A 26,566-nucleotide genomic window follows, 5' to 3' on the forward strand; every position below is an offset into this window, starting at 1 on the left:
CGGCGTGAACCAGACCCGGATGGTGGCACCTTTGGTGAGCAGCATGCCTTCTAGGGACCAGGCTGAGACAGACAGGGAAGCGCAATGTCTTGTTTGTAGTTGTTGGCGACGAAGGCACGGAAGGGTGACGGGCCGTTTGCTCGGTAGGTAGTACCTAGGTACCTATATGCACGACGCTTTCCGTTCGTTTCCCGTGGCTGGTCAGGTGACGACACTTGTGACCGTAACGTACTGTAAGTATGCCGCTTCCAACTCCTTCCACTTTCCACCAGCGAATCTTTCACTTTCCAAAGATTCCAAGCACCCAGAGCTCGACAGCTTTTCCCTTCAGCCTCCATTAGCCCAATCAGGGAGACATCAGCACGCGTCGCCTGTCGACCATGCGGATTGCCATCTCTAGTTATCCATCATTTGCCAAGGTGTCGGAGCAACGTCACCCTTTCGCGAGCCGAGAGAGCTTCCTCCTGCTCGATGGGATCCAACGCGAACGAGGAACTTACGAGACGACACGTATGTATAGAAGCCTTCACAAGGAGCCTTTCGTCCACATCATGCGATGGCCATAACCGAACGAGGAATGAAGCATACCAAGAGAACCGAGTTACAGGCAGGGACAAATACGAGGCTGATTCCAAGGCTCCACGATTGTTCTCTGCCCGGCGAACAACAGGGAATTGGCGGAGGAAAGAGGAGGAAGAGGGCGGCTGGGGCTCTTGACTCTTCCCAGCGTTCCGATATTTCCCAACAGAGATTCGTTCCCGATGCCCAGCCAGGAAGGACGGATAAGTGCCTCCAGTGAAAATAAGCTTAGTTCTACCAAGGCTTTGTGGGAGCGTGGAAACACGGCAAGTATGCAAGACATTCCAAGCAAAATCTCCCGCTTCTGTCGCACAGCAGGCAAGTCTCAAACCCTTTGTCGTGCTAGCAAGTCAAGCCCGAATCCCGCGACTGTTCGAGACAGGCTTCTCTCCGAGACACTAACACCGACATGCGCTGTGTGTCTCCTAGTCATCCGTCAAGACTTCCCCGGAAGGGAAAACCGGCGACATCGGAAGAGGGAGTGTGTACGATCCGACCAACCCCGGACCCCGACATCTCAAACAGCAGCCTCCATCAGCCACAAGACACGTCTCATAACTCCGCGATATGTCCCAAAATGCCTGGTTCTGCAGCCTCTCTTGCGACCCTCGGACTTCCATACTCGATCGATAACTTGCAGCATAAAAACTGAGCAGGACATAACGAGAAGACTGGGAAACTAGGATCGACAGGCACAAAGGCTGTGGCACATGCCCTGTCGTATCGTCGACAAAGCTTTCTTCGGTCTGTTTGCGACCAAAGCTGTAGTGGCAGGTGACCTGTTCAAGCAACCTGCCATGCCTCGTATTTCTGTCCTTCCAATTGATTATCACAGGCCGTTGATAGGGAGCTGTGACAGCAAATTGTCCCATCAGCTCAAACTCACAGCCCCTTTCTGTAGTCCAGTGACTCGCTGGGGATCTGTCTCTCCTTTCCTCTTTTGTTCATATGTCAGCTCGCTTTCAGGCCATTTGGATTCCGTTACAACACCCGCCAAGTAGAAAACAAACTTTTCTACAACTCCGCTCAGTCTGCCTCAAAGTGTCAGAAGGCTTGCCAGTCCAATATTACGCAGGAGGTTCGCATACCTTGGCTGTCCCGACCGGCCAGTCACTGCCGCGGTTCCTCATGCGGGTCGCCATACAAGCGTTGGCCCAAACCCGAGCTGCAGGAACCATGTCCCCAAGGTCGGGACTCATCGGGAGTTGAAGCGGCTACTGACATGGCTCGCCATTCCAGTTGAGGAGAAGCAGGCCGAAATTCACTGATGGCCATGCGATGCGAGGGACTATTCTGTTGTAACATGGACCGTTGTTGTTTACCTACCAAGTCCGATATCGACCTTACCCCCTATCGTCGCGTTTTGGATCTTCACGAGATTGTCACCTCATTCGAACGTCCCATTGGCCGATGATGAATGTCTCAATTCCCTGGAGATTTTAGTTCGACTTCATCATCTAGACCCTACTCTCGAATAGTTCACGGCTGGAGTTCGGCGGTCCGGTCTTCATGACGAAGAAGTAATGGAGCGGCTTCGTCATCGGACATGCTTCACCATCAGTCATCCAACATGCTTATACATGGACTGAATACTGAGGAGAGTGGTGTATACGACGGCAGCAAGATAGACCATCGCCAACAAGAGCAAACCATCTTGATGCTTGAGCTACCCACTTCCTTCACGTCGTGAAATTGGCCAGTGTCACTGACCGCCACATGGTGTTGTCGTGACACCATGAATGCACCAAGCCGTGAGCTGTATCGCGAACCCACCTTGCCATTTTCAAGCCATTTCACTGTTTGGTATATGATGTTCGACGCCCTCGAGAGCAGAATGATCGTAGTGCCTGTCAACTACAGCTCACCAGCCCAACTGCCCTGTTCTAGGTCTTTGTCAATCGCCTTATTGTGCCTCTCGGGATTGCCTCAACACCATGTTCAAACCTCTTGGCGGACTCCTATGGAGTCTACTTCTGAGCAGTCTCGCCCATGGTAGTCCACTAGCAGAGTCCCAACCACACGTCCTGGGGGCTAGGCAGTCATGCAACACCGCCTCCAACAGACAATGCTGGACGAGCTCCTTCAATATCACCACGGACTATGAAGCACATGTGCCCGAGACCGGTGTTACGAGACAAGTAAGCCCGGGTCTCGTTTGGCGGCAAAGCTGGCATGGCTGACAAGAGCAGTATACCTTGACCTTGACCGAACAAAGCACTTGGAGAGGGGGTGATGGGCGGTTGAAGTACAGTGCAATGCTTGTCAATGGTGAGTCTCAATTAGAGCGCTGGAAATAAGAATCAAGCTAACATGATCCAGGCCAATTTCCAGGTATGTGAACGATGACATATCGCGCGATGTTGCCATACTTACAATCAACTCCAAACATTGAAGGTCCAACCATTAGCGCAAGTGAGTACATCCTTTTTTCTCCAGGCCATGACGAGCCACGTACTGACATTAGCCAGACTGGGGCGACCGACTCCAGATCACCGTCATCAACAATATGAGATCCAACGGGTAGGGCTCCTCCACATACCCCAGCAGACAACGTCTAACCTAACCAGCACCTCGATCCACTATCACGGCCTTCGCATGCTCAACGCCAACACTCAAGACGGTGTCAACGGGGTTACCGAATGCCCCATTCCTCCTGGAAGCAGAAAGACCTACACATTCCTCGCCAACCAGTACGGCACAGCTTGGTATGTCTACTCCCCAAGACATATCAATGTCTGCTAACAGACCAGGTACCATTCTCACTTCCCGCTCCAGTACGGAAACGGTGTTCTTGGACCCATCGTCATCAAGGGACCCGCATCCGCCGACTACGACACCGATCTTGGACCACTCGTTCTCTCGGACTGGTACTATGGTTCCGTTTTCGAGATTGCCCACCGCGTCAACAATCCCAGCAATCCCTTCATTCCCAACTTTCCCGGCTCCCCTCCTGCCAGCGACAATGTTCTCTTCAATGGCCGTAACATCAACCCCGACGGCTCCGGTGGTACCTACACCCGCAAGACGCTGACCAAGGGCAAGAAACACCTCCTTCGACTCATCAACACTTCCCTCCAAAACGCCTTCACCGTCAGTCTTGTAGGGCACACCTTCCAAGTTGTTGCCACCGACATGGTCCCCATCAAGCCCATCACGCGCAACCATCTCTTCCTCGGCATTGGCCAGCGCTACGACGTCATCATCAATGCCAACCAGCCGACTGCCAACTACTGGTTCAACGCGACCTTCTCCGCCCTACCCTGCGGCCAATCCGACAACCCTTACCCAGCCGCCATCTTCTCCTACTCCGGCGCCTCCTCCGCCTCCCTGCCCACACAACGCGGCGTCGCCCCTCCAGACTCCCGCTGCGCCGCACCCGAACGAGATTACTCGCCTATCATCTCCCGTTCCGCGGACGTCAACTCCTTCGCCCCCACCACATCCCACACCCTCAATGTTGATTTGACGATAGACAACTCCCAAGCCCGCGTCTTCTGGCCCGTCAACAACTCGCCCCTGCGCGTCAACTGGCAGGAACCCACGCTGCGCTACGTAGCGAACAACACTCTCTCCTCTGTCCCGCGCTCTCGCAACTTGATCCAAATCCCCGGGTCTAATACCTTGACGTACTTTTTGTTGCAAAATAACTCGCCCATCCCGCATCCTATCCACCTCCATGGCCACGACGTCATGATCCTCGGTAGCTCCCCGCCCCTAGCCGATCCGCTGGCGGAGACGCAGATAAGGGAGTATAACCCCAATACGGATAAGTCCACCTTGAAGGGAAACAATCCCCCGAGGAGAGACACTACAATGTTGCCGGCTTGGGGATGGTTGCTGGTGGCTTGGAGGACGAACAATCCTGGGGTGTGGCTGTTTCACTGTCATGTGGGGTGGCATGTTAGTCAGGGGCTGGGGGTGCAGGTGTTGGAGAGGCTGGATGCTTTGAGGGATGGGGGTGGGGGAAGTTTGGGGACGGTTGAACAGAATTGTGGGAATTGGGCGGGTTGGTACCCGGGAAGTACGTGGAAGCAGGATGATGCTGGGTTGTAGTCTTGAGGTCAAGAGAGGGGGTAAGAGAAGAGGTGGAGGGGATAAGGGAAACATTTGGAGGATATAATGAGAAACTGGAGCGACTAGAGAGAGTACTCAGGGGCTTACTTTTCATATGGGTATTGGTAATCAGTTGTTATCTTCGAGTGTCTTGTACGAGTTGGTGTCCCTGGCGATTGGTGTGACAACCCTAACCCTGTCTTGAAGGAAGGCGTCGTTGACCACAGACATGGAGGTGATGATATGACACCTTCAGGGATCAGAGGCAACCGACCAATAGGCGCGACAACCGATGTAGGATCACGTATTCAAAGGGTTATCTTATAGCCGCTGTCTCTTTGGGGCTGTGCCGCACATGGGCAGTCGCACTATCACCACGACATCTTCGATTCGGCGTTATGCGAGGTGCTTAGTACACTCCAGTTTCCAGGCAACCACCACGAAATGGAACAAGGACCTGAGGTTTATAAGCAACTGATAAGGCCGGGACAGGGACAGGGACATAAGAAGACACAACTTCCCATCGGATCCTAATATCCAAGTCCAGTCTCCAAACCAAAACCTTTCTTCATCCCTCAACACCATGACCACCCTCACCGGCAAAACCATCCTCATAACCGGCGGCACCCGCGGCCTCGGCGCCGTCACCGCTCTCGCCCTTGCCCGCCTCGGTCCACACAAGATCTACATAACCGGCCGGCCCTCCTCTTCCGCCACCGCAGACACACTCATCTCCAAAATCCGCTCAGAAGCCGAGTCCAACCCTAACGGCAACAACATCTGCACAAACATCACCTTCCTCCCCACCGACAACGCCTCCCTCGCTTCCGTCTCCGCCACCGCTCAAAAGCTGCTAGAAACCGAAGAGAAAATCGACATTCTCATCTGCAACGCCGGCATCGCCGCCATCCCCCTGGGAAAATCAGAAGATGGCTACGAGATCCAGTTCGCTACCAACGTCCTCGGCCACGCTCTACTCATTCGCAAACTCTTGCCTCTGTTACGCAAGGATACCTCTAGGGGTGCAAGAATCATCAGCCTAGGCTCCTACGGCTACCGCATGGCGAAAACCGTCGATCTCGAGCGCGTGTCTGGAGATGGTTTAGCTAAGGACAAGGATGATTTCTTGGGCTATCAAAGATGGCGGCGGTATACAGAGTCGAAATTGGCTAATACGCTGTACACTTCTCAGCTGGCGAAGCAGTACCCGGAGATTGTTTCGGTGACGGTCACGCCGGGGTTTGTGGAGAGTGATATGGTCAAGAACTTTGGCTTTGTGGATCATTGGATGACCAAGTTGGGAGCTAAATTGGCCCGGGGGCAGAAGGGAATGGTGACGGTGGAAGAGGGGGCGGAAAATACTGTTTGGGCTGCTACCGTGGAAGCAAAGGAGTTGGTGAATGGGGGGTTGTATGATCCTGTTGGGAAGAGGGTGCCTGAGGGGGAGTTGACCGCCGCGGCGAGGGATGAGGCTTTGGCTAAGAGGCTTTGGGAGTGGACAGAGGCGGAGTTGGGGAGGTGGTTGTAAGGGGTGGGGGATGAGTAAGAGACGGAGGGCGGGAACTTGGGGGAGGGGGGTGGGGGAGCCTACCTAATAGATTCAATAGAGGTCCTAGAGGTATCTTGATAACACGCATCAAATTGTTACTTTCTTGCTGTCAGCATTACTCACTCCCTTCCCAATAACCCTCCCACATCTCTCATGTCAGGGAAATAACCACCCGTCTCATTCTTCCCCTTTCTCTCCATCCTATTCACTCCTTCCTTGGACAACAAATCCCCAACTGGCTGTCCTAGTCCTCCTTGTCCGACCTGTCCAGCAACGAGGTTATGTACCCCGTCTTGAAGGGTGTCTACCTGTTCGATGTTGGTGACCTTGGTCTTGGAGAGTGTGTCTGTCGACGAAAGACGAAGTCAGTCTCATGGGCCTCGGTTCAACATGACTGGGAATCATCAAAGAAGGAGCGGCACAAACCCTTGGTGGCATAACTCGCTTTGTTGTCTTTGGTGAAGTAGCGAAGGTAGAGATCTTCTAGCCATGGAACCCAGGACTCGTATTGGGCGTTGTACTGGGTCTTGGCCCATTCGGACCAGGTGGGCTTTTGGTCCTTGGTGATTTGGTTCTGCTCTTCATGTTGAGCGGACATCTTGTTGTTTGGATTGCTTTTGCCTTCAGTTGACGGTTCGTTGTTTCCTTGCAAGATCTGATAATGTGGGGGTTCTGGTGTTGAGAACGGAAGCTACGTTAGTGTCGCAAAATCTTCCTCCAGTCTGTTACTCTCATGACTCAAGCTTGGAAGGGAGACTGCTCCAGCCCTTCATATCTGTTTTTTCATCACCATCACCTTCGTGGCACAGGACTTCACTTTCCTTGATGGCACTTCAACATTTTCATTGACATACTCGCAAATCTTGTTGCAAAATGCCCGTAATGGAGGGTATACGTCATACCCGGATGTCGCCAAAATTCCCTGTTCCGGACGTCAACTTCAAGCAATCACGACCAACAAAGAGGAAGCCGCAGATGACCGCCAATCCTGGAGGTTGACGGTTTCGCCTGTGTAACACACCCCTCACCAGAGGTATGGTCCCCGATGTCTTCGACCAATGGCACCAGTATCGTCAACACCATGCCAAATTTGGCGAAAGAGGATGGTCACGCTCAAAACACGGGCACTCATTGATCCAGGTAAGCAAGTCATCTCGTGACACAATGTCAATGTCCTATGTCATGCCTTTCCGTTGTTCCATCCAGTCTCATGGAGAACCCAAAGCTGACAAAGCGTCACCAGACAGTATGGTTTCCATGCGATCCTTGAACTCTCGATATAGGTATATCGACCTAGCGTATTAGCCAAATCTCCCAGTTCAAGTGCTATCAGGTAGCGAAGTCTCTCCAGCACAACCTCAGCCGTCCTACTTCCTGTCTCTGTCCTCCTTCTTTGAACGGCCGCCACTTGCACTCTGATCTTCTCCTCCTTTTCCTAGCTTCTTCTGTTCTTCTTTGACAGCCCATGAACGCAGTCGTCCAGCCCATACTCCAAGCATGGTGTTATCTCTCATCGGCGAAGCCCTGGCTATTGTCTCAGATCTCTGATCTTCCACTTCGGCATCCTCCTCCTTTTCGTCGTTGGTATCCCGCTTCCTCTTCACAAGGGAGATAGTGTTTCCAGCGCCGCCGAGCTGGGCGAGCGAGTTCATCTCACGTGCGAGCGTAGAAACTCTATTAGTACAACGGCGATTGATAGAGGCCGGGATTGATGCGGATGCTGCAATCGGACAGTGAAGACTTCAGTGACTGCCAGCTGCGATGGGGAGTGGTAGTGTTGGGCAAAGTACATGTATACCTAACATACTTCTAGGTATAGTACAAATTACAACCAGATGACGGTACATAGTAGGCTAGCTGCTCAATCTAAATCCTCCATATCGTCCAATCGTTCCAGCTCCATCTCGTCCAATCGTTCTAGCTGCCTCCGGAGCTCCCGCGCCAGTGTGAGAACTACCCTCTTTAGATGGTCCGTGAGATAATTCATTATGGTCTGGAACCACTCCTCCTCCCAGAGCTCCATCAACTCCAGCCGCCGTAATTCATCCAACTTCATGTTGCGCACGGCCTCTTTGTATTCCCGCCGGCGCTGTTTTTGGTACCAGACAGGCCAGTAGGTACGCGATCGCCTTCTGTCGGACCGCTTCGAAGTCGAACGAAAAGCTTTCACCTGCGGCCGGAGTTGGAGTTGCAAGATGGGCTTTTGTTGGGTTGACCGCCGGCGCGGATATCTGTCCAGGCGGGGAGTTGGTGCAGATGCCTGGGCGATAATTGTGGGAGCGACTGAATGGTCAATAAGGTTGCCGAGACTGATCCGGTGTTAGCATAGGAGCACATTGGTTAGGCGGTGGCGCTGGAAACCCAGGAAAACATACGTTGGCATGCTGTTCATGATGTCGACGTTGTCGAGCAAGCAATGGGATGCGCTGTCGCTAGGGGTACCTTGGCCGAGGGCCCGTTGAATAGAGGTGGGTGTATTTGTTGTAGACATTTTATCTAGATATAGTGTAGCGATGTCGGGATTAAATCGGTATCGATGTGAAGGTCGATATTCTGACTGGATCGAAATATCAGGATTTGCGCTTGGAAGGGAAGATGATTTCGGAAAACAAATAAGACTTGCAAATCAGGCGGAAGGACCAAATTTATACAAGCCCTAAACACTAAAATCTTCCTTGCGACAATGAAGAGGCTCCTCCAGGTTCAGGTTTGTTTTGACCCTTCACTCGATGAGTGAATGGGTGAGTCGAATTTTTTCCAGGTTCTCGATCCACGGACCCTTGAATGGCCAACTCGATGGGGAAAGGTTGGTACGCCAGGTTCTCGACAGGAGTTGCTTTCACTGTAGAGATATTCCTTTGGTCAGCGAGTGACTTACAAGAGGAACAGACAGACGAATACAAGTGACCCTTGGGCATATATAAGTAGAGGTATATATGATATTTATCGTCGACGCAGATGTTGTTTCGGGTACGTGTGTTGTTGGTGGTGAAGAATGAACAAGAAACTGTAGTGGGAAAACGTGTTTCCAGACATGCGTTGTAGTCTGGGCACCGGCACGAACAATGACCACGTTCAATGTTTCCTCGCCATTCCATGTCTCTCATAGGAGTATAAGCGATGTGATATTGCATCTTTGGTGGTTTTGAACATGGGTCGGATCTGAATTTCGAAATGTCTCCATGCCGCAAAGTTGTCTCAAAGTCCCACCTTCCCCCCGAGGCCCAACATCGCCTTTATCAAGGGAAAGAACCAGCTATTTCTTCCAGAAACCGAAACCAGTTGGCTCAGTGGCCCATTGATTAGTGATGTAGGTTGTCGCGTTTGTATTCTTGCTTGTAACCTTTGTTCGATTCCCCTTCATGGCCAAATCTTTGAAGCTATTTGGACTTTGCAAAACCAAATGTCAGCCTTTACCTTACGTAGTGGTTTTTGGAAGGTTAACCCTATATATTCTTGACCTCTAGGGGCTTGTAGGCAAGAGGTTCCCCTGCCTCACTCATCTTCGTGATAGCCCGCTCCGTATACTGTTGTCTCCTGCTTTTTATGGAAGACAATCTATATGTGGAAAGCAGTTACTGTTTTTTTCAAATTTCTTGTCTGCTACATCTAGTCAACCTGAAACGCTTGGGCCTAGAATTTCCCGCTGCGGTGTTGTTCCGTCTCTTTGGGGATTGCAGATAATTGCTGCCCCCACTGCAGCACTGCCTCTAGGTACAGAGTCCAGTAAAGACCGGAAGTAATGTACCTAGAGGTAGAAGCAGGTACCATTTAGACATGTGTGGTAAAGGTGAAGGCCTACAGATGACTCTGTATTCATGGTTGTGGAAGCGCGGTCTCGCAGTTCGCAACTTCCAACTCTCGGAGTTCCTGTTGGATCCGCCTGACTTTCTCCTTGATCCGCTCCACCTCGGCCAGATAGTACTCTTGTTCCAGCCAATCTTGACTTATGTGCTTTTCCTCCTCGGATTGTTCCCTCTCATAATGTCGTATCTGGCTTTCCATGTCCATAAACTCTCCTTCCATGTCCGGCATTCCTTCTCCCGCATCTACCCTCCGTTGAAGCTCTGCAATGATCCCTTTTTTGAATTCACATCTCTCTTCTTGTATTTGACGCGTACGTTTCAAAAGCGTGACCGCGTCGGCAACATCACACTGTAAGCTCATGGTGCTTGCCAATTTCTCCCGGAGTGTCCGAATGCGTTCACGTCGCTCTTCCACTGCTCGTAATTGGGCATTTGATGCCGCTGTCTCCTGGTCGGTCGAAGCTGCAAGGAGCACGCGAGACATAGGGTCGCCCGGGGTGGTGGTAGAGGTAGGCGTTGTCTGGGCGGTAGGTGAGATGGGAGCAATAGGTTCAGTCTCAGACCTAGGGGCCCGGAGAGACAAGGATGCGAAACGTGACTCCATGTCCGTGTCGGAATAAAGCCAGGAAGTTCTAGCATCGGTTCTTCGTTAGTTGATAGCCAGTAGATGCGATCCTGATGCTAACGTTCTATACATACAAGGTTGTGCGAGGATACTGCAAGTCCAAGTGTGGAAACCCGCCCTGGGAAGGACCAGACGGGTTTGAGATGCTGGGTTCGATGTCATCGTCCAGGTCTGGTGATTGTTGCATCTCGACAAGTGACTGTATTGGTGGTAAGGTGATTGAGTGTGTTTCCAAGTACTTTTGCAGCCACTCTGGGCGCTCAAAGTGGGTTCGTTGGAAGAGTCGGAGGGTGGTTGATTAGAAGAAAGAGGAAGACTAAGACCAAAAGGCCCAGAAAGACAACTAAATACCCCGCCAATACCTAAGACACCATTCAACCTTCCACTTTCTTCACGGGCAGTGTTCAGTAGATGAAGATGACTGTTTTGGACATTGGATTGGGGGTTGGGAGTTGCCCTTTAAGACTTGGTTTTTGTAAAATATCATTACTACCTACGTAAGGATCGGACCTCCGTCGGGATTATCATTTTTACTTTTAATAATTTCTAGGTGAATCAGTGCGTCGGGTATAAAATTGAATAACCATGTTACTGTTCCTGTACAGAGAATTACCCAACGCGAAGGATTTGTCGGTGTTCCGTCGCACGTCTGCAGGCATGATCGCAAATGCTATGGTTCGAGGTTCAGTCAACTCTCCCTACTTGGTATGCCCGCTAGGTTGGTAAATGTACCTATAGTCTTGAGGAATTGCTGGCTGGCGGGCATCAACCGAACCGCGTCGGGCATGGAGAGGTAGAGACGCCTGTGGTAAAGACATTGCTTGCTGGAGTTATGCAGTCGTTAAGCTATCTCTTTTAGGTTTGAAGATCTCAGCTTAGCTGTTGCAGGTTTGGGGGGATTAAAAGTTGCTTCGCATAAAAACGATGTCGGTGAGGAGTCCCGAGAGTTGCGCACGAAAAGGAAGGGACTGTTCATACATCAACCTTCTCCTCAAGTCTTTTGCCCGCTTCGGAATCCTCAGTGTATCCCCAATAGGCTACCCTCCTCTGCAAATCTGCCCGCAACGACCTCCTGGCCTGCTCTGTAAGCTCCGCAATGTCCCCCTGATAACTGGCAATTACGACTTGTCGAAGTTGAATATCGGATTCCAATTTCCCCGCTCTATCAGCCCAAAGTCTCCCCATATCTTCATCCAATGCTCCTAAAAAGCCGGGGTCGTAATCGACTTGGCATGATGCTGCCACAAAAGGGAGTGGAGGCACCCTAAGTGGACTCAAAGGTGGTGTGACGGGAACCGTTCCAAGACATTTCGACAGATTTGACGGGCCCAAGAACAGGCGTGGCCACAGGCGTATCAAAAGGGGTTGATAGCGGGGTAGAGGCAGGAGAGCCAGCGAGGGGAGTTGACTCAAGGGCGTGGTGGACGGTCGGGTTTGGGGAATTGAACGAGTAATCCGATTCGGAACGAGAAAACGGCGGGGCTCGTCTAGCGAAGTGTTGTTAGTACGACACAAATCCATTGCGCGAGAGAGTGGCGGTACCATAGAGTCAGACATACAGAAAGATCCTGGAAGTATAGCCGACGCCAGATCGAGACTGTGACGCGCCGGGTAGTGGGGTGGAAGGTTGATCGAAATGTGTCCAACTCTGTAGTTGGTGAGCCGTTTGGTGTGAGAGGACAGCATTTTCAGCATTGTTGTGGCTGTGATTGGTATAGTAGCGTGCTTGAAAGTCGAAAGGTTGACAGTGTCAGATCAGTATAGCTGATGTCGCTGTTTTTTTTTTTTTTTTTTTCTCGAATTGTCGATCGAGCGAGGAAGATGAGGGTTGGAAGTTTGAGCAGACGCCGTGTTTTAACGGCCAATCAATAGGTAGGACACTGTGTTCAACCTTTACAGGATGCTATCATCATCTGAATGGCTTATTCGTGACCAGCCACAGCGAATGCCTCAAGGTATTGACGATTGAACATTCCTAGTGTTCCTGATATTTTCCAGTTGTTGGCTCACCGGTATGGTTGTGTATCTAGACCCAACCAGTTGAAACGATTTGTTTCTGGAAATAGGGATGAATACACGCTCCACCCGATTGACAATCTGGAGTTTGAAGCCGCCGGAGATTTTGGCATTGTCGCAGACTGTCAAGTGTTGGGGGCGGGCTGAACTTGTGGTGCCCTTAGAGAGCCGAGATTGTGTCAAACGTCAGTCGTGATGTTTCGTATCGAGGACAGGTCCATGTATTCTAGGAGCTAGTTGATATAGGTAGTGGTACGTATTGTGAAGACGTGAACAAGATTGACAAATCGGTAGAGAAATGGCGCGGACAGTCGGTGGTCGACGGAATTTGCGGAGGAAGAAGAAGTGGAGAAGAAAGGGATGTGTTAGTGATAGTGCAGCCACTGGATTTCGAGGGCTATGGTTCATAACACTAACAGACGAACATCGCCCGACCGCCCCGGACGTTCGGATTCCTGACTTCAATGATGGAGCCGCTGGGTACCACGCACACCGGCAGTTTTCATACACAGAACCGCTCGGCCATGTGGCCAGTTTGTCCGCGCTGGAATTAGAGCCTGGTACGGGGTCTAACATGGTGGCTAGAGGGGTAAAACTGAAGGATGAGATGAGAGGCGGACCTGAATGTCTAATGATGGCAGTCCTCGAAGCAGGGAAGGTTTCAATGCGGGCTCCATCCACAAGGGCAAAGAAAACGGGAGAGAGCGGGTTTGGAGGCCTTAAGAACAGGGGATTATGCAGAGATCAAGAGTGGTATTTACGACTGACTATCAACACCCACAGTAAATCCCACCTTGTTTGCCTCGTGTTTGGTTTGTTTGGGCAGGGTGGTTGCGCGAGAGGCCCAAGAGCTTTGGGTGGAAAACAGCTGGACAGGAAGTCGACCTACGGCCTTCTTCCACAACAAAAAAAACCAAGAAAGTCATGAGAACTGCCAAGAAAATGAGGTTTTTCTTTCAGAGAACGAAGTTGGCTGTCGAGACAAGATTGACGGAGAAGGAGCGTTCACCGAATTGGAAAGTACATCCGTCTGACCCCACATCTTCACCTTCCAGCTCTACTATCACTTCTGCTCACCATCGCCCCACTCTGGTCATTTTGTTCCTCAAATACCAACGGCCCACCTAGTGTCTCCAACAAGTCAAAAACTCCCCCTCCACAACTTTTCTCCCTGTCATCTTCCATTATTCATCACACCCACAACCGCTTACCTCACCCTCTTCCTCATCAACAACCTCGCATTCCAATCCGTCATGGCCATCTCATTGATATACCCCGTCTTCGGCCTTCCCTTCTTTTCATCCGCAAACTTGAACTCAAACTCGTACAACATCCTGGCCATGATGAGCTTGATCTCCGCCACGGCAAACTGTCTGCCCGGACACGCCTGGTTTCCATATCCAAAGCCAAGGACATTTGGATGCGTCTGCCCGGCCATGTGCAGGTGCATCTGGTCTGGAGACTCGTGTCTCTTGCGGTAGAAGCGCATGGGATCGTACTCGTTTGGCTTTTCGTACGTCTGGGGGTCCATTTGGTGTTCAAGCATGGGGAAGGCGACGCGGGTGCCGCGGGGGATAAAAGTGCCGTCTTTGAGAGTGACGTCCTGCTGGGCCAGACGTTGTGGTCCAACTGTGTTTAGGTAAGTATTCTTCCGTTAGCACATCCCGTCCCGTCATCAGAAAGAAATGAAAGAGAAAATGGAGGGAAAGGGCAACATACGCATAATAGGCGGCTCCCTCCTCTGCGTCTCCTGAAAGAAACTATCCAGCTTCTCCAGCCTGACACACCACTCCTTGACACTCACCCCCCCGCCGCCGCCCTCCTCTTTCATCCCACCCGCCAACCCCGGCGGCCCCAGATCCTTTGCAATCTCATCCACCTCCTCCTGCAACACCCCCCACCACTGCGCATGTTCGCACAAATCAAACATCATATTCGCCGCCTGGCTCGCGGTAGTATGAATACTCGCCAGCGTCAACACACACTGTCGGGCACTCATCTCCTCCACTCGGACTTCCTCCCCCTTTCCGTGATCCAGCATCCAATCCAGCAGGGTATCCTGTGCTTCTTCTGCCGTGAGGCTCACCTCTCCCCGTGCCGCCTGCGCCCTCTTCTCCTTGAGGGACGCATGCTTGCGCATCTGCTCCCCCACTATCACCTGCGCAGCCTTCAATTGCTTCAACACCCTTCTCCGCGCTGGGATCAAGGGAGCAACGACCGGGTACATCCAGGGCGGGAACATCTTCATGGTGAAGCTGGCGGTGAACAGGTCGATGCTGAAAGCGACCGAGATGCCGAGCCAGGTCTCGTCGCGGCAGGCCGGGTCGCCCAAAAAGACTTTGGCGGTCATGCGGGAGACTAGGTCGCGGACGGTGCGCTCAAAGTCGATCTTGACCCAGTCGTTCCCGTTGGCTGAGAGTTGGGAGTGGGGAAGGGAAATGTCCCATCCGTGGGAGAGCTCGGTGGAGGCCGAGTCGATGAATTTCCAGAGCTCGGGAGTGAGCTTTTTGCGGAGGACTTCGACGTGGAGGTTGTTGGTGAGGAGGAAGGTGATGCCGTGGTATTCGGGGACGAGGTTCTATGGACGTTAGTGACCCTGTCCAGAATACAAAGGGTTGGTAGAAAGAAGGAATGAAAGGACGTACGGCGACATTAGCACCCTTGTTACTCAGCTTGCTCAGCGGAATCAAGCGTAATTCATCCAGGTACCGGATGGGTAATATCAGAAAATCGGCGTCGTAGCGTTTGAGGACAAAGGGCATGTTGGGCATCTGTTTTTTCTTGTCAGTAATTTGTTTCCTCTATTTCCTTTTCTCATCAGAAATACATACCTTGGTGTAAGCCTCATGCACCAACTGTCTAGCCCCCATGACGAACCTGGCCTGCAACAAGAGCGTCGGTTCGAACCATGAACGATAGCCCCAAGTGGGGATCGTGAGCTTCTTGCGCTTGCCGTTGGTAAGCCATTTGGCGGTGGTAGAGAGGAGCCAGGATGTGATGAGGATGAGGGCAAAGGTTTTGGGGTAGCTCAGATGCTCAATTTTGTCTTTGATGGCGAGGTGAAAGGGGTTAGCATATGGGTTCAGAGGCCCCGGTGGGGAGGAGGTGTTGTGTAGTGTATTCATTGTGCTGTTTCCTTGTGCCTTTTGGGGTGGTGGATGTTTGGTTGTTGAGTGGAGGATGAAGCAGATGATGTGGTATGAGACTGAGACGAGAAAGGGAAGTGGCCGTTGTGTTTTATGTCTCTCTGACTTTTGTTGACCGAGCCAGTTCTAGATAGAGGTATCTTGTCTGCCCCTGGATATCAGTTCGTTCGCGGCCTACTGTCCTGATTCATTGATTGGTTTCCACAAAGTCTGAGAGTCGGAGGCCGTGACGAAGCCGAAAATCGTGAAGCTATCACACCTGAGCTGGAAAACATGAGCTGAGGCTAGGCTGGAGTTCAAGTCCGTGAATGTGATCCTCACCAGTATCGGTTCGACACTTGAAGGGAAAATCAGAAACCTTCATCCCCACATGGCCCTTGATGTCTCTGCTCGTCACACACCTTTCAGTGTTTTTTTTTTATTTTTTCAAATTTTTTTCAGCTGGAGTTTGGCTCCGTGCCACCCGGCTTGATAGTGATCCTGGACAGTAACATCGAGTCCAGTGCAACCATACATGTTGCAATGTTCAACGGCCATCCCCTAAGATCGAATGTTGTGCATAATGGAAGGAAAAAGCAAGTTGGATCGGGTTAACAGTTCGTGTGGTTACTCCGATCACTTTTCACTTTTTTCAGCTGCTGTAGCATCACATGTCCTCTGTGGGTGGAGAAGATGGAGTGATGAAATCTTTGAGCCATCACAGCCGGATGAATGGTTGTTGATCTAAGACAGCCTAGCACATCATCATGTCCATAGTACATCCCGCAGTGGATGCGGCAAGCACAGTGGATTTCCATAAGCGCGGTGCGGGAGGACATGGAACTGACATGAGTGTGTCTCATTGCATTATTGGTGTTGACGCTGAAATGTTTCGGAGTTTCTTTGGAGTATGTGAGCACTGTGCTTTTACCCTTGACGCGCTGAGACAGGGGTGGCAGGTAAGGTACCTGAATAGGATTTGCGTTCGGCAAGCAAATTTGCAGGAATCGCAAAATGTCCGCACGTGGTGATCTGCGAACATGTCTCGGATGGATGGAGGGAGAGATACACTCCTGTAGGGCCAAACGCTAGGGGAGGATATGCTGTGAAGCCGGTAAGTGGCGATGATACTTACGAATGGCGCCCGGGTTGGGTAAACACCATCAGTTCTGTCCGATATTCGCAACTAATACTACTGTGCCGGATCATGAGAAGGACGGCCACTGTGGTCGATACGTATCGGGAAGAGGAACTCATAAAAGGGGATTTGAAAGGAGACGTCCACTGTGCCTGAAGTAGTAACATGTCATTCGAACCCATCGTGGAGCGGTTGAGCTGGGCCGAAGATCATCACTACGCTAGACGCTGAAGCAGGGGACAAACCACTGCAAGTGTGAAAAGGCCGAAGCCGGGGTTACATCTTTCTGGCAGGACGGCTCGAAGAACCCGAAAATGGCATTGAGGTTGTAGAGGTATGGAAGCGAGTGTGAAGATGGATACGAGAATCTGAGGTTGTATGTAAATGGACACTGGACGGTAGGTGGTGAGTTGGGGGGAAAAATAAAAGTACAATACAGGATGTGATGTCAATTGATGGGAAAACCGACGCTGTAATTTGCGCTGCACGTCCATTCAATATAAGAGGTGGTATAATAACGTGTATTATCTCTACAAGGACATTTTTCCACATTGAAATGTTAGGAAGCGCTAACCTGCTATCTGTACCCCACTCCCCCTCCCACGTCATTCCCGCTCACGACCATCACAACTCTCACAAATCCCTCACCAAGAAGCCTCCATATTGCAATTTCTGAAACAACCCCTCGCCATCATACTTTGCCGCAACTTCCTTGATCAAGCCGACATTCTCCTCTCCAAACCCCCGCAGCACATCCTGCCTCTTGTCCGCAAACGTCGGGCAAACAAAGTCCAGCAACAGGCCCCTCTCCTCCGCCGCCTTCTTCACCTGCTCGTAAAGGCGATCCATGGCTGCTTGATGTACCGCGTCATCTCCATCCCGCGCGTACTCCAGCGTGAACACGCACCAGTTCTGCGATACTTCTTGCAGACCGAGAGCATTGCCACCTGTGCCATTGTCACGACCGGCGCGGGCGGCAGAGGCAGTGACGGGCTGGATGGTGTAGTGCAGGTCTGTGCCGTCACTGGAAGGGGGGAGCGTGGCGGTTATGTCTTGCCAGATTTGGTGGATGGCGAGGTAGAGGTCCTTGTCCACTTTGGTGGAGATGGTGAAGATGGTGCGTCTGTTGGGAGGAAGGAGGAGGGTGGTGGTTAGCATGGGGTGCAGTAGTGGGTGAGATGAAGAGGGGGAAGGAGTCATGACTTACTTTCCCTTGGGAGGCCGATGGCCAATGGCCTGCGCCAGCGTCGACAGCGTGCCATTCGTCTTTGGAACCACAGGCGCCATCATACTCTCCAATTTCCGGAACGGCTCAAACACCTTTGGTTCTTCCTCGGGCGTATCGGCATAGAGCTGTCCAATGGCGACGAAATCCCTGTGGACGTTGGTAAAGTACGCCGCTTGCGCATCCGTCTCCATCTCCTTGTGCGCAGCTACCGAAGCCTCGATGATGTTGGTGTAATCATCCGGCTTGTACAAGCTGACGGTATACTGCGTCTTCAACAACGGATACGTCTGCAAGTAGAAGGTGGTAACGACTCCAAAGTTGGATCCGCCGCCTTTCAGAGCCCGGTAAAGGTCCGGTCGGACTTCGGCAGAGCAGTGGACAGTGTGTCCATCTCCAAGGACGACCTCAAATCCCCGGACCTGATCACACCCCATCCCCCTCAGGTTCACAAACCCTGGCATCCCCCCTCCCAGCACAAAGCCCGCCACACCAATCTCCTCGTATCGTCCCCCCATCACACTTCTGCCCTTGCCTTCGAGCCAGGTATACACCTCTCCCCAAGTGTTTCCCGCCCCCAAGCTCGCTATCCCTGTCTCCGGGTCAAAGGACTTATCGTTCAACAACTGCAAATCAATAATCACGCCATCTTCACGAGTGCTGCTGAAACCCGGGTTGGGATTGTGGCCCGTGGCACGCACAGCAAATTTGCATTGCGTTTTGGTAATGATGGAGAGCGCCGTGCTGACCTCGGCTGCGGAAACAGGTTGGAAGTACGCAGCAGAGGGGAGGTGGCAGGTTGTTGACCTGAAAACCGAAGCATGACGTGGTCAGTACCGGAATGAAGAGAGGATGGATGGAGGAACACTACCAGGGCGTTGTAAGAGCCACCATGGGCCTGGAGGTAGGGTCATCGGCGGTAATGACCCGCTCTCCGAAAGCGGCTTTGAGCAGGTCACGAGCAGCAGCTGCTCGTTCATGGTCGGTCTTTGGGATGGAAATGCCTCTGACTGAGTGTGGGCGGAAGATTGAGTGCCGTGAGATGGCTAAGAGGTAAGATCCAGTGGATCTGAAGAGCTTGAGAAGGGCTGAGGACATCATCGTGAATGATTGCCGTATGTTATGAGTGGTTTTTGCTTGTCGACTGATCGGCATCTCACAAAGCGAAGCAAGAGAGCGGTACAGGGCCAGTACTAATAAAGCAACTGGATTTGGGGGCATGAAGCTCTTCTTCAACCCGACCGATTTCGGCCTTTGGTTCATCAGCGTCATTGCTTTGTTTCTCAAGGATCAGGGTAAGCATACCTCTCACACAGGCCCGGTCAAGCTGAAGGATCAACAACCATCACTGGCATCCACCGTCGTGCAGTCTCGGGTCCCGGGATATCATCACCATCACGACCCCGGAGATTTGGTGTTTTACTCAAGGCAAGGTACCTACACACTGAGGTGATCACCGTCATGGATCCAGCAGCCTTAACAGGGGTCCAACTGTTCAGGGCTGCAGCGCGTTATCCGCCCCCTGTCGGGCTGGGCACATGGCCCCAAGTGATATTGGAGAATCGGGTGTGAAGGCCCGGCCATAGTGCTACTTAACAGCACCAATCGGTGCACATCCCATGCCTGTTACCACCTCCCTGACATACATATGGCACACAGTGTCGGTCAGTGCCCACCTTCCTGTCTAAGACTGCAACTGGACGCTACTATTGCGTATACACCCTAGACTGAGACAGTGACGAAATGAAACATCTTTAAACTGAGATGCCATCAAGGTATGTGATTTTATCACACGCAAAAGCAGTCGGGGAATTACTGTGTACACTACTACACTTAACACTTACACTAGTCCGGGTTACACGACAACGGCCCCGATAGCAAAGTCGCACTGGGAAATACGCGGGCCGCCCATCCCAATCCACCAGGCCCCGTGGGAGATCTGGATCGATTTGTCGTGCGTGGAAAGATACCTACCTATGATCGTCTTGACGAACATCGCGAAGCGAACTCAGGCGAACAGGCCCGGTATGTTGATACCATCAATGTTATGCCCCTGGGGCCGTGCGAGAACCTTAGCCATGCTCTTTCCACAGAGCATCGATCCTTCAACGACGAGTGTCTTGATGGCTCCAGTCTTGGAATCGGAGGTGGTGTCCCGCACGGTTGACTTTAGTGGGTCAAGATGGAACATGTCGCAGTCGTAATTTTCTTTGCAATACTACGGAAAGAAAAAAAAGAAAAAAAAAAGAAAAAGAAAGACTTACTATCATCAACATGGTCTGTGGATCGCTGACTCTGTATACCAGAAGTATCTTTCTCGGAAGAGCGGAACTCGAATGTTTTCACGCGGCTATTGCTCATGGGTCCCATGGGGCTGCAGCTGAGAATCCTACCTACTCGAGTCTTGAAGTCCAGCTATCGAGTTCTCCTTCATCAGCTTGTTGATCACAGGCATGTCTTTGGTCACTTGTCACAAATGAAGAATCTTAGTCTCATGAGACTTGAAGAGGACCTGACGATCCTAGGACAAATCACTCCGTGATGTGAATCGATCCCGGCTGAACCTTGGGGTCTGGTGTAAAGCCGAATGGCGGACTCTTCAATATCGAACTTCGAGCTCACCACTACTCGAGATGGAGGAGCCACAACCACAAGACATGATGACAAGTATAATACTTCATCAACAGTTCTCCCGTTCATCAACAGATCTTCTATTCACAACTCGCTACAACAACATCACACATCATTCACTCGCAACCATGGATTCCACAATACTCCAATCCCAAATCGACTCTCTTATCTCCTTCATCGCCTCCCATTGCTCGTCCGGCAAAGGCCTAGGCACCACCTCCTCAGCCATCTATGACACCGCCTGGCTATCCATGATCCAAAAACCCGCAAACTCTAGCCACTTCCTCTTTCCCCAATGCTTCACCTACCTCCTCCGGCAGCAACTTCCCTCTGGCGGCTGGACCTCGTACGCCACGCCCGTGGACGGCATCCTCAACACCGCCGCCGCCCTCCTCGCTCTCAAGCGCCACTCCATGTGCCTCCTTTCTTCTCCTCCATGTGCCCAACCCACACAACAACACCAACAAGAACTCGACAACTGGCCCCTGCACCACCGCATCTCCCAAGCCGAATCAGCCCTCCAATCCATGCTTCTCACCTGGGACGTCGCCACCACCGACCAAGTCGGCTTCGAGCTCCTCGTCACTCGTCTTCTGTCCTTGCTCCAAGACGCCGGCGTGCAAGGCCTGTCTGACTTCCCTGGCTCTACTACCCTGCAAGCCCTGCACGATGCCAAACTCGCCAAATTGCCAGCTAATTACGTCTACCAAGCCCGCTCCACACTGCATCATTCGCTTGAGGCGCTGGTGGGATACATTGATTTTTCCAAGGTCGGCCATCTGAAGGAGGAAAATGGGAGTATGCTGGCTAGTCCGGCGTCGACGGCGGCGTATTTGATGGGGTTGGCGGAAAATTGCATGTGGGATGAGGAATCGGAAGCATATTTGAGGGGGGTGCTGGATAGAGAGAGGTTTGAAGGGGAAGGAGACGGGGAGAAGGAAGATGGAGGGGTGCCGTGTGCGTGGCCGACCGAGACATTTGAGGTTACGTGGGTAGTTACGACGCTGGCGGAGGCGGGGGTGAGGTTGGGGGATAGGGAGGGGGAAGTGATTAGGGGGTATTTGGAGGAGGGGTGGAGGAGGCAAGGGGGGTTGTTTAGTTTTTGTGAGTTCCTTCCTTGCTGCAGTACCTACCCTCGGTGGCTGGTGCTTTTGGTTGAAAGGGGAAGAACCAAATGCTAACTGCCTCGATCGTGTGCAGTTCCCGGCGGCCTTGTCGATGCGGATGATACGGCAAGAGCCATCATGGCGTTGAGACATCTTGGTACCAAGGTGGGCGTCGAGTCGCTCATCAGGACGTTTGAAGCAAATGATCACTTCAGGACGTACGAAGGGGAAAGGAATCCGAGTATCAGCGCCAACTGCAATGTTTTGTCGTGTCTGCTGATGATGGATGATCCGACGGTTTATGCTCAGCAGATTGTCAAGACAGCAAAGTTCCTTTGTGAACAGGTGTACACTGATAGTGTGAGAGAGAAATGGGTAAGTGCTTCCTTCCCCTTTTGATGAGCGTGAGGGGCAAACACTGACACGAAGGTCCAGCACATCAACGAACTCTACTGGATGATGCTCCTCTCCCAGTCCTTGGCCACCCTCTTCGACACCATGGCCGCCAACCCCTCCCTCGAGGCTTCCATCTTCCAGCTTGCTCCCGAACTTCAGGAGCAAATCCCAATGACTTCCCTCCACGTTCTCACCAAAGTCCTCGGCTCACAGGGCCTCGATGGCTCTTGGGCAAATGGCATCGCTGAAGTCACGGCATACGGCATCCTCACGCTTTCATGGCTCTCCCATCTCCCCTGGATCCAACAACTCGGTCGCATGCATGGCGTCAACTTCATCACCGCTAGCATCGAAAGCGGCAAGGCCTTCCTCGAAGCTCACAAGCACGATTGGAAGAAGGGGCAATACCTCTGGATTGAAAAGGTCACCTATGCCTCGCCGGTACTGTGTGAGGCGTATTGTCTTGCTGCGGCAGTGATTCCTGTGCCCGACTTCACTGGTTTGACTGGTGATGTAGATGGCCAGGTTGTGTACAGAACCAAGGAGTCGCTCTTCGTTTCCGAGGGGTTGCTCAAGGGCGTGTTGAAGGCAGGACAGCTCATGTCTCTTACGCCCTTGTTCAGAGACCTGGCACCACAGCTGCTGAGAGTGGCAGAGATGCAGGCTTGTTATGCTCTTGGCTTCTTGCAGCGGAAACGCAAGGAGCTCGGCATCTTCCCAGCTACTGGGGGGGACGAGAAGTACATGGCTTTCATCCCTCTTACCTGGACCGCTAGCAACGCTCTCCGCGTGCAAGCCACCGCCGGCTATGGCCACGGCCACAGTGGAGGCTTGAGCAACTACGTCCTGCAAGAGATGATGGTCCTGTCCATGCTCAACTACCAAGTGGACGAGTACATGGAAACCGCCGTGGAGCGGGACTTTTTGGGTTTCTACAGCGGAAGCTGGGGAAGTTTGGAGGCGGTTCGGGAAGCGATCGGGCAGGTGTTTGAAGAGTTTGCTCCTCCGGGTAGGAAAAGGAGTATCTGGGGAGACGCGGATCATACACCCACCAACCTGAAAGAGATTCGATCCACGCTCTCCCGCTATGTCAGACACATCTTGCTGCATCCAGCTGTCAGAAGTGCACCGGCGAGTGTACAGGCTAGGTTGAGGAACGAAATGCATACGTTCTTGTTGGCACATGTTCAACATGCTGCTGATAACATCCACTTTGCGGCTGCATCGAACCAAGCCTGTCAAGTCGACAATTTGAACTCTTGGGAGCGCGAAACCGGCCTCCCATCTCCTCCCATTACCGAACCCCACGATCCTTCGTCCCCACCACCATCCAAACGCCGCCGTCTTGCATCTTCCTCATCTTCTTCTTATTCTTCGTCTTCACACAAAACACAAGAGCAGCAACCCAAGATCTTCGCCCCCACAGACTCAAGGACTTTCTACTCGTGGGTTCGCACCACCTCCGCCGACCACACCTCCTGCCCCTTCTCTTTTACTTTTTACACCTGCCTCCTTTCCCACTCTCACCCTTACAACAGCAACAAGACCGAGAACTTGTTCAACCAGGACGCCAGGACAAGCTATGTCGCCGAAGCGATGGTGAGGAGCTTGGCGAGCTTGTGCAGGATGTATAACGATTATGGGTCAATCGCTAGGGATGCGAGCGAAGGAAATTTGAATTCGGTGAACTTTGCAGAGTTTCATTTGGCCACGGCTGGTGGTGCTGGAAAGCGTGCGTACGGAAGCATTGGAAAGGGCTGCTGCAGCGATGGGAATCAAAATGGTGGGGAGGAAGAAGAAGAAGAAGAGAAGAAGAAAAAGGCCAAAGAGGAGCTAATGTGGGTTGCCGAGTACGAGAGACGCGGATTGGAAAGGACACTGGGAGAGCTGGGAGGGTTGGTGGGCAACGGAGAGATGATGGAGAAAGTCAAGTTGTTTGTGGATGTCACGGATTTGTATGGGCAGATTTACGTGGTGCGAGATATTGGGGTTGGGGTGAAGAGGTAGTAGGTAGAGCGGTTGATGTTCCGTTTTTGTAGGTATCTTTCTGTAATAGTTTTTATTCTTTTAGCATCTTCGCAGCTTTGGGAAAAAAAAAAATTTCAGTCAATTTCCTCATTTGATGCTCCCGTCGTATCATGATGTTCCACGCCTTAAAAGGGGCGAGTAAACAAATCGCATTCGTTTCCGTGATTTTATTTTGACACATATCGAGGCTCTTGCTTAGCGAAATCATCAAGAATCCGCAAGGTCACAGGGACCTTGGCGCAGTTGGCTAGCGCGCAGGTCTCATAGCTTTCTATGATCTGGTGAAATAACATCAGAGTAATCCTGAGGTCGGGAGTTCGAGCCTCCCAGGTCCCAATCTTTTTTCGGCATTTTTTTGGTTGTATTTGCTAATGTTCACTAGGTTTATTTACTTCTCCTTTTTTCGTGGGATGTTTTGGGGGGGTCTTTCTGGTGGGAAAATATCACACCGTTGGCAAAGCCACCATTCATCTATCTATCTATTCGCGCTCTGTTTTTGGCTTGTCTAGAAATTGCGCAGGACTAGTCAGTCGTCTGTCATCAATGTCTCACAGCATGTCATTAATTCGCAACGATGAGAAGGGGGGGGGGGGGGGGGGGGGGGGGGGGTGAAATTCGGAGAAACATGCGGGGAAATAGACCTTGGAAGTTCGTTGCTTCTTGTAAGACAATGGTTTAACACAGTGTTTCGCGGCGACGATAGTTAGCCACTTCCGGTACCTATCCTTGTCCAGCTTTGTCTGTTTAGGAGAGGAGGCAGAATGACCACCCATGCCTAAAAAGCCGGGTTACGTACAGGTTCGAGTTCCAATCTTGGCGATATATTTTCGTAAATTAGGGATTTGCCATTCCAAAGGAGTTCAATGATGTCGGCTAGCCACTTCCATGCTACCAACCGTCCACCAAGCAATAGGAGGACATCACAAACATAACATCGTATCGACAAGATTACCACCCTTCAATCCGATTACCACGCAACCTAGGTACCTACTTGGGAATCCCAATGCCACTATCCTTTTCTGTCAGTGTCTCTGTCATCGCACTACTTCCCCCTGGACTAACAGGCGTCAAATCGATATCCGTGGGGCTCCCGCTCCTGTCCCTCCGCATGTGATTCCAATCCTCGTGGCCGCTCGGTGAGATCTCCACGCCCAAGTCGACTCCCCTTGGTGGCATAGCAGCCCCAGTCATGGCTGCTGGCGGCGGTCGTGAAACAAGTACATCATCATTGACTGTTACCACATAGCCCGGGAACTGATTCTCCGGTACATGTACCGCCCGTGATCGCGCTCCTTGTGAAGCGCGAGCTGCTCTCCGTCCGGCTGCCGCCGAAGAGTTGCCGGGAATCCGAAACCTCGCCGGATCAGCCGAGTCCATCCTCCCCCCGGACTCCCTTATCGCATCCTTCCTCCTCACCTCCTTGCACGCCAAAATCGACAGCACAAAATTGATCAACAACATCATGACCGTGATCACTAGCAGAGCAACCCCCAAGCAATACAACTTCCCCTTTCGCCCTTTCAGTTTGCGTCCAGCCGTGTGGTACTTGGTCGCCAGCGCTTCGACGATAGGTGGCACGGCGACGGCGTCGGGTTCAAGGTTGAGATCGCGGTCGATTTCTTCGTCGGCCGAGGTCACCCAGATGCCGACGTAACCCATGGTGGCGATGCAAGCGAGGCAGATACAGATGTGTACGCCTACGTAGGCGCCCGGGTAGAAGCTGCGGAAGCGGTCGCGGAGGCAGCAGAGGGTGGTGAGGTCGATGAAGTGCCAGATTAGGGTTGCGAATGCCTGTGATGGAGGAGTTAGTACGATGATTGAGGAGAAGAGAAGAGGGTGGGATATAAAGTAATAATAGAGTGGAAACATGAAGTGATGATGATGGGAGGAGTTGAAAGGTCGGAAGAGGACAGAGATGGAAGATCAGGGTTGGGGTTATGGATGAGATGAGATGAACTGGTGGGTGTTGATCAACCAGCAGGGCCAAACTGTTGCGCCGTCACCACCGCCATGGTCATGAAAGGCCAAGACCCTTGACGACGAAGTGATGCGGAAAAGTAAACAAAGGACGAGAAATGATAATGATAACTTTTGAAAAAAAAAAAAAAAAAAAAAACAGTACGTACCGTAATGCCCACAAACACAAAACTAACGTGCGCAAACCCTTGATCCCCATACTTGCCCACCATATAACCGACGACTCCAAGGATGGCTACCGCCAGTATCATTGACAGCACGCCCAATATCGACCGTGCCGTGAATAACTTTGCTTTGAGTGATGATAACGAC

The 26,566-nt window shown here is 51.9% G+C and overlaps 10 protein-coding genes and 1 non-coding gene across 11 annotated transcripts; 4 read left to right on the forward strand and 7 right to left on the reverse strand.

Moving 5' to 3' along the window:
- Positions 1-297: 297 nt before the first annotated feature.
- B0T23DRAFT_389843 (uncharacterized protein) lies at positions 298-1,236 on the reverse strand. Its single transcript, XM_062837839.1, has 2 exons — positions 1,009-1,236; positions 298-897 (listed from the first exon to the last, which is right to left on the reverse strand). Exons 1-2 carry the CDS (start codon positions 1,197-1,199, stop codon positions 408-410), a joined length of 681 nt encoding a protein of 226 aa, XP_062688087.1. The 5' UTR covers positions 1,200-1,236; the 3' UTR covers positions 298-407.
- An 892-nt stretch (positions 1,237-2,128) lies between these two features.
- Positions 2,129-4,919, forward strand: B0T23DRAFT_43215 (multicopper oxidase-domain-containing protein). The gene is made up of 7 exons (XM_062840357.1): positions 2,129-2,717; positions 2,769-2,847; positions 2,899-2,910; positions 2,974-2,991; positions 3,048-3,099; positions 3,147-3,284; positions 3,330-4,919. The coding sequence occupies exons 1-7, from the start codon at positions 2,514-2,516 to the stop codon at positions 4,630-4,632; spliced, it is 1,806 nt and encodes a 601-aa protein (XP_062688088.1). The 5' UTR covers positions 2,129-2,513; the 3' UTR covers positions 4,633-4,919.
- Positions 4,920-5,006: 87 nt separating this feature from the next.
- On the forward strand, positions 5,007-6,160 carry B0T23DRAFT_415896 (uncharacterized protein; the record flags this gene model as incomplete). Its single annotated transcript, XM_062839608.1, has 1 exon — positions 5,007-6,160. The coding sequence occupies exon 1, from the start codon at positions 5,216-5,218 to the stop codon at positions 6,158-6,160; it is 945 nt and encodes a 314-aa protein (XP_062688089.1). The 5' UTR covers positions 5,007-5,215.
- A 140-nt stretch (positions 6,161-6,300) lies between these two features.
- B0T23DRAFT_415897 (uncharacterized protein) lies at positions 6,301-6,959 on the reverse strand (the record flags this gene model as incomplete). Its single annotated transcript, XM_062839609.1, has 2 exons — positions 6,608-6,959; positions 6,301-6,527 (listed from the first exon to the last, which is right to left on the reverse strand). The coding sequence occupies exons 1-2, from the start codon at positions 6,777-6,779 to the stop codon at positions 6,301-6,303; spliced, it is 399 nt and encodes a 132-aa protein (XP_062688090.1). The 5' UTR covers positions 6,780-6,959.
- A 589-nt stretch (positions 6,960-7,548) lies between these two features.
- On the reverse strand, positions 7,549-8,672 carry B0T23DRAFT_408291 (uncharacterized protein; the record flags this gene model as incomplete). The annotated part of the gene is made up of 3 exons (XM_062839279.1): positions 7,549-7,855; positions 8,185-8,490; positions 8,557-8,672. 3 exons carry the CDS (start codon positions 8,670-8,672, stop codon positions 7,549-7,551), a joined length of 729 nt encoding a protein of 242 aa, XP_062688091.1.
- Positions 8,673-9,997: 1,325 nt separating this feature from the next.
- On the reverse strand, positions 9,998-12,407 carry B0T23DRAFT_423764 (uncharacterized protein; the record flags this gene model as incomplete). Its single annotated transcript, XM_062839840.1, has 7 exons — positions 12,172-12,407; positions 11,591-12,099; positions 11,345-11,436; positions 11,110-11,145; positions 10,964-11,069; positions 10,687-10,811; positions 9,998-10,619 (listed from the first exon to the last, which is right to left on the reverse strand). Exons 1-7 carry the CDS (start codon positions 12,305-12,307, stop codon positions 9,998-10,000), a joined length of 1,626 nt encoding a protein of 541 aa, XP_062688092.1. The 5' UTR covers positions 12,308-12,407.
- A 1,288-nt stretch (positions 12,408-13,695) lies between these two features.
- B0T23DRAFT_43236 (cytochrome P450) lies at positions 13,696-15,948 on the reverse strand. The gene is made up of 4 exons (XM_062840376.1): positions 15,460-15,948; positions 15,274-15,399; positions 14,348-15,206; positions 13,696-14,257 (listed from the first exon to the last, which is right to left on the reverse strand). The coding sequence occupies exons 1-4, from the start codon at positions 15,751-15,753 to the stop codon at positions 13,836-13,838; spliced, it is 1,701 nt and encodes a 566-aa protein (XP_062688093.1). The 5' UTR covers positions 15,754-15,948; the 3' UTR covers positions 13,696-13,835.
- Positions 15,949-17,524: 1,576 nt separating this feature from the next.
- On the reverse strand, positions 17,525-19,217 carry B0T23DRAFT_408293 (uncharacterized protein; the record flags this gene model as incomplete). The annotated part of the gene is made up of 3 exons (XM_062839280.1): positions 17,525-18,014; positions 18,099-18,923; positions 18,988-19,217. The coding sequence occupies 3 exons, from the start codon at positions 19,215-19,217 to the stop codon at positions 17,525-17,527; spliced, it is 1,545 nt and encodes a 514-aa protein (XP_062688094.1).
- A 1,658-nt stretch (positions 19,218-20,875) lies between these two features.
- B0T23DRAFT_436094 (uncharacterized protein) lies at positions 20,876-24,287 on the forward strand (the record flags this gene model as incomplete). Its single annotated transcript, XM_062840560.1, has 3 exons — positions 20,876-21,851; positions 21,948-22,228; positions 22,289-24,287. The coding sequence occupies 3 exons, from the start codon at positions 20,876-20,878 to the stop codon at positions 24,254-24,256; spliced, it is 3,225 nt and encodes a 1,074-aa protein (XP_062688095.1). The 3' UTR covers positions 24,257-24,287.
- A 218-nt stretch (positions 24,288-24,505) lies between these two features.
- On the forward strand, positions 24,506-24,613 carry B0T23DRAFT_t386. The gene has a single exon. It is a non-coding gene; the product is annotated as a tRNA-Met (tRNA).
- Positions 24,614-25,264: 651 nt separating this feature from the next.
- On the reverse strand, positions 25,265-26,505 carry B0T23DRAFT_432793 (uncharacterized protein; the record flags this gene model as incomplete). The annotated part of the gene is made up of 2 exons (XM_062840397.1): positions 25,265-26,068; positions 26,404-26,505. The coding sequence occupies 2 exons, from the start codon at positions 26,503-26,505 to the stop codon at positions 25,265-25,267; spliced, it is 906 nt and encodes a 301-aa protein (XP_062688096.1).
- Between the last annotated feature and the right edge of the window lie 61 nt (positions 26,506-26,566).

This window comes from Neurospora hispaniola (genome assembly GCF_033458365.1).
Source record: "Neurospora hispaniola strain FGSC 10403 chromosome Unknown B0T23scaffold_10, whole genome shotgun sequence".
Taxonomy (NCBI): Eukaryota; Fungi; Ascomycota; class Sordariomycetes; order Sordariales; family Sordariaceae; genus Neurospora; species Neurospora hispaniola.

Coding starts and splice junctions, on each gene's coding strand:
- B0T23DRAFT_389843 (XM_062837839.1), bottom strand. CDS start 1,199: ATGGAAGTCCGAGGGTCGCAAGAGAGGCTGCAGAACCAGGCATTTTGG. Junction 898..1,008: donor GGGGAAGTCTTGACGGATGA/CTAGGAGACACA, acceptor TTTGAGACTTGC/CTGCTGTGCGACAGAAGCGG.
- B0T23DRAFT_43215 (XM_062840357.1), top strand. CDS start 2,514: ATGTTCAAACCTCTTGGCGGACTCCTATGGAGTCTACTTCTGAGCAGT. Junction 3,100..3,146: donor AACAATATGAGATCCAACGG/GTAGGGCTCCTC, acceptor TAACCTAACCAG/CACCTCGATCCACTATCACG. Junction 3,285..3,329: donor AACCAGTACGGCACAGCTTG/GTATGTCTACTC, acceptor CTAACAGACCAG/GTACCATTCTCACTTCCCGC.
- B0T23DRAFT_43236 (XM_062840376.1), bottom strand. CDS start 15,753: ATGAATACACTACACAACACCTCCTCCCCACCGGGGCCTCTGAACCCA. Junction 15,207..15,273: donor ACAAGGGTGCTAATGTCGCC/GTACGTCCTTTC, acceptor TAACGTCCATAG/AACCTCGTCCCCGAATACCA. Junction 14,258..14,347: donor GAGGGAGCCGCCTATTATGC/GTATGTTGCCCT, acceptor ACCTAAACACAG/TTGGACCACAACGTCTGGCC.